Source organism: Phacochoerus africanus, chromosome 7, assembly GCF_016906955.1.
Source record: "Phacochoerus africanus isolate WHEZ1 chromosome 7, ROS_Pafr_v1, whole genome shotgun sequence".
NCBI classification, from domain to species: Eukaryota; Metazoa; Chordata; class Mammalia; order Artiodactyla; family Suidae; genus Phacochoerus; species Phacochoerus africanus.
Genome location: NC_062550.1, coordinates 7,200,682 through 7,210,810, shown reverse-complemented (window position 1 = coordinate 7,210,810; position 10,129 = coordinate 7,200,682). Strand labels below are relative to the sequence as shown.

Here is a 10,129-nt window from a genome sequence, read left to right as displayed (position 1 = left end):
GGGCCTCCTGCTCAGAGTCCTGGCCCAGGCCTGAGACCCAAGTCTGGGGCCAGCCCAGCAGGGAGGAGCCCCAGGCCGGCCAGTGGGTCTGAGACCTGGGCTTCCTCCAGGCTGGGGGCCCCTTGGCAGGGCTGCACTTCACCGAACCTCAGTTTCTACTCTCTGAAAAAAAACATATCAGTAACTAGTTCTTAGGGATGCTGTGGGGTTGAGGAAAAGTTAAGCCAGTTAACTCTGCCGTGTTAGTGCTTACAAGACATTTCCATATGTTGTTGAAACACTATACGTGCAAACTAGTTTTTTTTTTTTTCACTCACCATCAGATTATTGGGAACTATGCAAGTTGATTCTTCTCAGTTATTCATTTTAACTCGTATTCCATTGTATAAATTTATCTTTTTTTTTTTTCTCCCATGGCCGCACTTGCAGCATATGAAAGTTCCTGGGGCCAGGGATTGAATCTGAGCTGCAGCTGCAACCTATACCACAGCTGCAGCAATGCCAGATCCTTTAACCCACTGTGCCAAGCTGGGGATCAAACACACACCTCTGCAGCAACTGGAGTCGCTAAAGTCCTGTTTTTAACCCACTGTGCCACAGCAGGAACTCTCGATCTTTTGTTATTACAGTGTTGCAAAGAATACCTAACTACTTATCTTCCTGGGGGCATGTGCACTTTTTAAAAAATTAAATAGGGAGTTAGGAGTTCCCGTCGTGGCGCAGTGGTTAACGAATCCGACTGGGAACCATGAGGTTGCGGGTTCGGTCCCTGCCCTTGCTCAGTGGGTTGGCGATCCGGCGTTGCCGTGAGCTGTGGTGTAGGTTGCAGACGCGGCTTGGATCCCGCGTTGCTGTGGCTCTGGTGTAGGCCGGTGGCTACAGCTCCGATTCGACCCCTGGCCTGGGAACCTCCATATGCCGCGGGAGCGGCCCAAGAAATAGCAACAACAACAACAAAAAGACAAAAGACAAAAAAATAAAATAAAATAAAATAAAAATAAATTTAAAAAAATAAATAAATAGGGAGTTAGTTCCCGTCGTGGCGCAGTGGTTAACGACTCCAACTAGGAACCATGAGGTTGCGGGTTCGCTCCCTGCCCTTGCTCAGTGGGTTAACGATCCGGTGTTGCCGTGAGCTGTGGCGTAGGTTGCAGACGCGGCTCAGATCCCGCGTTGCTGTGGCTCTGGTGTAGGCCGGTGGCTACAGCTCTGATTAGACCCCTAGCCTGGGAACCTCCATATGCCGTGGGTGCGGCCCAAGAAATAGCGAAAAGACAAAAAAAAAAAAAATTAAATAGTTCATCTAGACCATAGCAAACATTTATGTTCCCTATGATTTTTCAGATCTTTTGATATTTCAGATACTTGGGATGGAAACGCAGCTTTCATTACTCAGTTGTTTTTTTTTTTTTAAACAAGAAAGTGTTACAGCACACACACGCAATCTTCTGCATGTGCTTTATTTCACTCAGCAGATTCTATTGACAGAATTACACAGTGTGTATTCTGTTCTGTCGTTTTTTTTTCCATAATCAATGTTGTGAGATTCGCCTGTGATGCATTTTCCTTTTTCTCTTTAGGGCTGAACCTATAGCACATGGAAGTTCCCAGGCTAGGGGTCAAATTGGAGCTGCAGCTGGATCCTTAACCCACTGAGTGAGGCGAACCCACATCCTCATGGTTGCTAGTTGGGTTCTTAACCCACTGAGCCACAGCAGGAACTCCAAGTGATACATATTTTTTAAATTTGCTCATTTTCGGAGTTCCTGTTTTGGTGCAGCGGAAACGAATCCGACTAGGAACCATGAGATTACAGGTTTGATCCCTGGCCTCACTCAGTGGGTTAGGGATCCAGCATTGCTGTGAGCTGTGGTGTAGGTCGCAGACTCGTTTGGGATCTGGTGTTGCTGTGGCTGTGGCGTAGGCTGGCAGCTGTAGCTCCGATTCGACCCCTAGCCCGGGAACCTTCATATGCCGTGAATGTGGCCCTAAAAAGACCAAGAAAAAATTTGTTCATTTTTTCATTTTTACATAGCATCCCATTCTATAAATACTCCACAACAGCAGAATGGGACACAGGCAGGAGAGTGACCTGCCCCAGATGCTGGTAATAAGGGGCACACACTGTCACATTCTCTCCTCCCTCTCTGCCGAGAGGAAACCACTTTCATGAAATAGTATACTTTTACAATGCAGGGCATTAATTTTATTTTTTATTTTTATTTATTTATTTTTTTTTGTCTTTTTGCAATTTCTCCGGCCACTCCCACGGCATATGGAGGTTCCCAGACTAGGGGTCTAAGTGGAGCTGTAGCCACCAGCCTACACCACAGCCACAGCAACTCGGGATCCGAGCCTCATCTGCAACCTACACCACAACTCAAGGCAACGCCGGATCCTTAACCCACTGAGCAAGGCCAGGGATCAAACCCACAACCTCATGGTTCCTAGTTGGATTCTTTAACCACTGCACCATGATGGAAACTCCGGCATTAACTTTTTTAAACAGTGTATCAAACAGTGCATATTATTTTGTAAACTTGCTTCTTTCACTCAGCAAAATTTTGAAGAACTTAAACAATGGATACAGCAGCTTTTGCATCTGGTTTATTAATTTTTTTTTGTTTATTGTCTTTTGAGGGCCGCACCCACGACATATGGAGGTTCTCAGGCTAGGGGTGGAATTGGAGCTATAGCTGCCAGCTTATGCCAGAGCCACAGCAACGCCAGATCTGAGCCACGTCTGCGACCTACACCACAGCTCATGGCACTGATTGAGGCCAGGGATTGAAACTGCAACCTCATGGTTCCTAGTCAGATTCATTTCTGCTGGGAACTCCATTAATTTTTAACTGCTACATATGATCTCACTGCATGCATGTGCCATAATTTATTTTCTACTGATGGACCTTGGGTTTTTTCTTAATTTTCTGTTATCAAGCTGCCATTGTAACTCTCTCCTTGTGCACATGCATAAGTTTCTCTAAGGCAGATCCTTAGAAATGGAATTTGGGAGTCACAGGCTATATATATGCATTTTCAATTTTCTCAACATCTGCCAAATTGCTCTCTAACGTGGCTTTTATCAACTTGCCGTCCCTCCAGCAACGTGTAAGATGCAAACCAGATTCACTGCTTTTCTGGTTTCATCTCTTAATCTTACTTGCCTGTCTGGTCTGAAATGGCATTACCTGTGGTTTTATTTTGCATTTCCTCGATTTCCAGTAAAGCGGAACATAATTTTCCTTGGCCGCACCCTCAGCATATTCCTGAACCAGGGACTGTACCTGAGACACAGCAGTGAAAATACCAGGTCCTTACCCAGGTAAGTCACTGGGAATTTTTTTTTTCCTAGTTTTTTTTTTTGGCCGACCCACAGCACATGGAATTCCTGGGCCAGGGATCAGATATGGGCTGCAGTTCTCGACCTAAACTGCAGGTGCGGTGATGCCAGATCCTTAACCCACTGTGCCAGGCTGGGGTTTGAACCTGTGACCTGGCGCTGCCAAGCTGCCATCGATTCCCCCTGTGCCACAGAGGAAACTCCTCCTTTCACTTTTTGATGTAGGCAAGTGTTCTTAGGGCTTGTGTTTTTTGTGTGTCAAAAAATGCTCCCCTGTGTTTTCTTTTCCTTTAAAAAATATGGCTCGTCTGGAAGTTCCTGGGTGGCACAGAGGGTTAAGGATCCAGCATTGCTGCAACTGCGGCGTGGATTCAATCCCTGGCCCAGAATTTCCACATGCCATGGGTGCAGCCAAAAAAACCAACAAAAAAAAATGGCTCTGCGGTGGATGGATGTGGATCACTTTGAATCTTGGTGCATGACGGTGGTGTGACTGTGCTGTCCCCTGCCCTCCGCAACTCCTGAAAAGCTGTCTGTCACATGTGTAAGGAAGCCCACACGTTCAGTTTACTTGCTTTTGAACTAAGCGCGTCGGACTGAGATTTTCTCCACTCGGTGTCACTGCTGATCCATTCACGGTATGCGGTGTGTCCCCAGCTGCAGCTGATGCGTTTTCACTGTTGTGACTGTCACACTGTGGCTGATGTGGCCTGTGAGTTTTGCTTCTGTTTCTGCTGTCAGAGCAGGGTGGCGGGGCATACGACCTTGGCTGCACTTCCTGGGGGTTTTCTAATCTGAGCTTCCGAGCGGCATTAGTTTGTGGGTTCCTGGGCCACAGCTGAGCTCCCTTTAGTGGGAACAGTCTGGTGCTGAGCAGGCTCTTGGTATGTGGGGGTCAGGGCTGCCCAGGCAGAGGCATCCATCAACTTGCAGACCCTAAAACACAGTGCTCAGGGCCTGTGTAATCTTAGGGTTGCCTGTGGTCCTCAGCGACGCCCAAGTCGGGGGGAGATTCCAAAGGCCGCCCTCAGCAGGCAGCCAGTAGAGCCCCGGGCCCTGCCTGCACCTGGAGCTGGTCTGAAGGACTGAGCAGGGACGGGCATCCTCCCAGTGGGTGGCTTCGAGGAACCAGGCACTGCCAGCCTGCTGGGAGGCTAATGAAATGAAACCCGTGTTCTTCCTCTCAGTCTGAGCTCAAGCTTGGCCCTGTGTTAGCCAGGCAGGAGCAGGGTCAGAAGGCACAGAGGGAAGGAACACCCAGGCCGGAGAACTCTGCAGAGGCCCTACTTGGCTCTGGGTCGCGGTTTCTCCACCTCTCTAATATCACCTGTGAAAGGTCCTGTTTGAACCTCAAGGTTCAGCTCTTACACCCCAAACTCTTTTTTTTTTTTTTTGGCCACCTCATGGCACATGGAGTTCCTGGGCCAGGGATCAGATCCAAGCCACTGTTGCAACTTACACCACAGCTATGGCAACAGCAGATCCTCTAACCCACTGCGCCAGGGCCAGGGATTGAACCTGTGTCCTAGCACTAGAGACATCACCAATCCACTGTGCCACAGCGGGAACTCCTGCACCCCTAACTCTTGAAGGCTTCTCTGACACCCCCACCCCCCACCCCCAGTGAACCACAGTTGGTCTCCTGCACCAGATTGGGAGGTTCCCAGAGGCTGCACCTGTAGCCCTGACCTTAATACAGGGTCTGGCAAGGAAGTGGGAGGGGGGTTGGCAGGACCTCCACCTGCCACTATCACCTGGTGTGGGGGGGCATCGCTTCTGCCACCGGGCCAAGGAAGATGTTGCCTTAGAGTCCCCTTGTGCTGCAGTAGGTGAAGGGTCTGGTGTCATCACTGAAGTGGCATAGGTTGCTGCTGTGGTGTGGGTTCGATTCCTGGCCTGGGAATTTCACATGTCTCCGGTGTGGCCAAAAAAAAAAAAAAAAAAAGTTGTCTGAGTGGTCCAGAGCCAGTAAGGACATGCCACCCCCTAAAACCCTCCGAGGAGGACTCCATCATCCCCGGGCCTGCTGTCTAGGGCAGGCAGTTAGGAGGGTCTGCGGGGCTGTTCTCACACCACGGTGGCAGCAGGACAGAAGGGCCCAGGGGAGGGGTCCTCCACCCCAAGTCCCATGGTGGCTTCTCAGGCAAACCCAAGGGCTCCTGCCTGTGTAGCCACTAGCTCCTATGGCAAAATGGGGACAGTGTCCAGCAGAGCCGGGTCCATAAGCGGAATAACGAAGGGGCCGGTGGAGCCATGGTCCAAAGGTGAGGTGGGGCAGGCAAGTGAAACGGGCACCAGCTCCGACCCTCCTCTGCCCAGATCAGGAGATCCCCTCCACCGCCCCCTACCCCCGGAGTCGCTGCCCTCTCCTGGGCACCAGCCACCCAGCTGCTATCAGAAGAGAGCTGGTGCCCCCGACAGAGAAAGTGTCCAGGCCTGCCCCAAGTGATGGGACGGAGCTGGCACAGCAACTCTTCTGCAAGACAGACTGTCCCTTACAGACCAAGGTGGGGTCATGGTGGTCAGACTGAGGGGACACTCTGGGTACCGAGGCCTTGAGAACAATCCACTGGGGGAACAGGTTCCCCGTCTGCACTGCTGCTGCACGACTTTATTTTGTGAAGCCCCGGGCGCAGCCCAGACACATGAAGAGCACAAGGGAAAGCACAGGGTGTCATGGGGAACCTCCAGCCCAGCCCAGCCGCCACCCCTGCCCCAGGTCCTTAAGGGTGCCCGAGACGCAGCTCAGGCATCAGTGGGCCCTGTGCCTGCCTCCAGGCTGGAGAACAGGGTTGGGGCTGCCCAGATGCCCCTCCAGCAAGGCCACCAGGCCGGTCACAGGCATCTCTGTAGCTGGAGGAGGGTCGCGGCTGGTTTGGAGCCAGCCCCATCTGGGCAAGCCCAGTGTCTGCCCACTGGCTTCTCTTCCTGTCCACAGGATGTGGGTGTCAGGGTCGTGCCCTCTGCTGGTCACCCAGCAGACGCCCCCCACCAGAGTCTCTGCCCCTCGGGCTGAGAGGTCAGCACAGCAGGGATGGGTGGTAGGAAGAGTGGTGGCTATGGGACCAGGTGACAGTGGTGATAAGTAGCAGAGGCAGCCGTTGTGAGCAGCCCCGGGCAGGGCAGGAAACCACAACAGGGAGGGGACAGCCACTCCTCAGGCTTTGGTGCAGCCCGAGGGTGAGGAAGGTGGTGGGGACAGCCACCAGGGCCTGGAGCCTGTGGCACAGATGAGCAGAGCGCGCTCAGATGGTGGCGAGTTTAATGGCAGAGCAGCTTGCAGCCCCTCTGCCTGGGGGCCAGCTCCCCTCTAGCGGGCCCAGGGCCAGTCCAGCAAAGGAGATGTAAAAACCCAAACCCCGACAAGAAGCACACAAGTACACACACACCACACTGACACACGCTCGAGAGACACCACACACACAACAAAGACCCTCCCTGCTTCCGGCCAGAGTCCTTCAGCTGAGTCCCTTCCCAAGTCACTGGTCCAGGCTGAGGGCGGGTGAGGCCAGCTTTGCGTCTAAACCTTGTACAGCGTCTGCAGCAGGTTGTGGCGGGCAAAGGAGCAGGACTCCAGGGCGCCGTTGGGCCTGCGAGGAAAGAAGGGTCAGCAGGTGGGGTGGGCGCCCTGGGGTGGGGGACACTCAGATGCAGCAGAGCCAGTTTCCCTGTGAAGATGGAGTAGGGGCCATTTCTAGGCAAGAATACACAGGACTCAACTTCTCTAACTTTCATGATGACTCTGCGAAAGAGAGGAAGTTCCCACCTTGTGCAGGTGGCGGGTGGGTGGGGCTCAGAGAGATGGGTGATGCACCCCGGGCCACAAGGCCTAGAGCTGGCCGGAACGCAGGCCTCCCCAGTGGGGACCCAGGCCTCTGCTCTCCATGGCCTTCCCAGCAGGCGCCGGGCCAGGGCGCCCTCGGCAGCCACGAGTGGACATGGAAGGCTGGGCCACGTGTGTCCCACGTGGGCCCCTACAGGTAACAGGATGGCTGTTGCTACCACCAAGGTCATTAGCTTCACTGCAGAGAAGGAAACCTGGGGAAAGGTGCCCACGAGGATGGGTAAGCCTGGGGTGCAGCCAGCACCAAAGGCCACCAACACTTTCCCTGGTCCAGACCAGGCGTGGGATCCCGGACCACTTGAGGGAAGGGAAGCCCCCTCTTTTAAGTGGCACAGACTGGGGCCCGCACTGAAGGCAGGCAACAGGCCAGGAGACAGCCCGTCACTGACCGACCAGGGCAGGGCCTTTTGGGGGGGGTCCACGCTCAGCCCAAGGGCAATCAGGGGACAACAGGAACAGGAGGCAAACAGTCCCACCAGGGGTTGGAAGGAGACGAAGGGGGCCGGGCTTTGTCAGCGGGTGGCAGGCAGGGGCCAGGGCCACGCCAGACACAAGCTGAGGCTGGGGCAGCATCTCCTGCTGCGGGAACAGGTGCGGGGAGCGCACTGTGCTGGGGGAGTGGCGAGGCTGTGGCCACCGTGAGGCCCAGGACCAGGGTCTGGGAGAGGAGCACAGCAAGTCGGCTCAGCTTGGCACCCAGGCCCGTCCAGGCACAGAAGGGGCGGCCTGGGAGGAGAGCGTGGCGGCAGGGAGGTGGGCAAGCTGAGGCGGCGGTGCTGGGCACCCAGAACGAAGAGCCGCGAAGTGGCAGAGGCCGAGGAGCGGCCAGGGCCTCCCCCCTCCCCATCCTGGCTGCCCCACGACACCTGCTCACGTGCTCTACGTACCCTGACTGATGGCCAGCCCGGACCCCACTGGGTTACCTGTCCCCCAAGGCAGGGGCGCTTCCTTTCTCCTCTGCCCACCCCTCCCCCTCGGCACTGGATTCACAGCAAGTGCGGCTGGTCAGAGCCCTTGGGGACCACCGCCCCTGCCGCTTGGTTGGGCCAGTGGGGAGACTGAGGCCTGGGAAAGGTGAGAGGTTGGCTGGGGGCACACGTGGCCTCCGGGAGGAGGGGGATAAGCTTCCCAACCCATCCCCGCTGGCCCAAGACCCTGCAGGACAAGGCGAAGGTTCCACGTCTCTGGACACCTGGCGTCCGGAAGAGGGGCCTGTGGCTGTGGAAGGCCGGTGAGCACAGCCCCTCTGGCCTAGGCTGCTGAGGGCACGGGCAGAGCTGGATCAGCCGCATGACCAGGGCACACTCCTCACCAGGCCGTGCTCGTGTCCACATCTGCAAAACAGGGGCCACTGCACCTCCCGCTTCTCTTAGGGAAAGACACTGGCCCCGAGCCCCACGTCCTCAGCTGGGCACAGGGGTGGTGAGACTCAAACATGGATGGCAAGAGCACGGGAGGCCTGAAGGCCTGTGCCACGGCCCAGGGACAGCCAAGGAAGCCTCAGCCGACCAGAGGCCAGCATGCCTGGGCACACTCACTTGGTCATGAACGCCAGCAGCAGGGGTGCGAGGGCCTTGGGGAAGTAGTCCTGCTGCACCATGTGATTCAGCGCCATCAGGGGGCCGTACAGGTTGGCAATGGCCTTGATCTTGTCTTCACTCTGTGTGGAGAACAGGGAGCAAAAAGCAAGCTGGGATTCAGGCCACCTTGGGGGTCCCAGGTCTCCATCACCCACCCCAGCTGAGAGTCCCATGGCCAAGATCAAGGTGAATCCCAAATCCCGCCAGGAAGGCCAAGGCTGCGGAAGCAGACCCAGGCCTGGGGACAGGGTGGGTGACTGGCCGCAGCAGGACTCGAGGTGTGGGAGGGGTGGGGTGAGGCCCGAGCGGCCCCTGGGGCCCCTCCCCGCTCCCGCCTGCCCGCCTTGCAGCGCACCTTGAGCAGGCCCATGTGGATGAGGAGCCGGGTGAGGAAGGCGTTGGAGTTGAAGGCCGACGAGCCGAAGGCCTTCTTCATCAAGGCATCTGCAAGGCACAAGCGGCCGAGGGCCTAAGGCTGCAGCCCCCGGGCACCGGGCCGGGCCCTGCCTCCTGCGCGGACACAGGCACGAGGAGACAGCGAGCACCAGGCCGAGGCCTCGGCCTGCCGGCTGGGACACCTCGGCCCTTCTGGGTCCTGGCCTCACGTGTAAATGGGCCTGGGCAGAGATAAAGTGAGGCGGACCAGCCCCGGGGGAGTGGAGGTGAGGGGCGGCCAACAGGGAAGGGAGGGGCGCGCGCGGCCAGGGGCCTACAGGGACCACACGGGCACTCGCTTCTGTGCCAGGCTGTTCTAGGAAACTGAACTCGGGTAACCCATTCCCGCAAATGGCCAGGGAGCAGGGAGCAGACATGAGACTCCCCCCTGCCCCCACATGTCACCCACAGTGCGCCAGTCCCGGAGAAAGCCCCTCACACGTCCCTGGTCCTTCCGACCCTTTCCCTCCCCTCTGCCTGGCCCCACCTGGAGGCTCGGACATGGACAAAGTGGGAGGCGACAGGTGCTGCGATGGAAGAAACTGAGAGAATGGATGGCCAGAGAGGGTCCGCACAGGACCAGAGATCCTGGGGAGCCTTGGGAACGACCTGGAGGTGGCGGGGGACCTCCAGGTGGAGGGGGCCTGTGTGTGCAGAGGCTCCGAGGCGGGGACAAGGGCTCGCTCTCACCACCCCTCCTCTGTGAGGCCCACCCCCATGGGGGCCTCGGAGCCACGACTCTCTGACCTGCCTGCGGTGGACGCCACCTGCCCGAGTTCTCACCGTATAAAACTGTATGGCTTTGGGAAAGGCCTCAGCTTCCTCATCTGCAAGAAACAGGGAGAGGAGCACCCGGCCTACTGGACGGCGAGACCCCACCCACCAGAAGACAGGCGGGGGAGAGCAGAGGGTGGCAGCAACTGCCAT

The 10,129-nt window shown here is 56.3% G+C and overlaps 1 protein-coding gene across 5 annotated transcripts in view; it reads right to left on the bottom strand.

Annotated features, from left to right (window-relative positions):
• Window positions 1-5,939: 5,939 nt before the first annotated feature.
• RANGAP1 (Ran GTPase activating protein 1) overlaps window positions 5,940-10,129 on the bottom strand; it is a 29,899-nt gene continuing 25,709 nt past the window's right edge. For 3 of the 5 annotated variants that reach the window (XM_047786152.1, XM_047786154.1, XM_047786157.1), the window contains 3 exons: window positions 9,123-9,211; window positions 8,726-8,847; window positions 5,940-6,933 (listed from right to left, as the gene is read on the bottom strand). In XM_047786152.1, coding sequence (XP_047642108.1) covers window positions 6,864-6,933; window positions 8,726-8,847; window positions 9,123-9,211 — 281 coding nt within the window. In that variant the 3' untranslated portion in view covers window positions 5,940-6,863. The other 2 variants (XM_047786155.1, XM_047786156.1) reach the window with 2 other exon arrangements.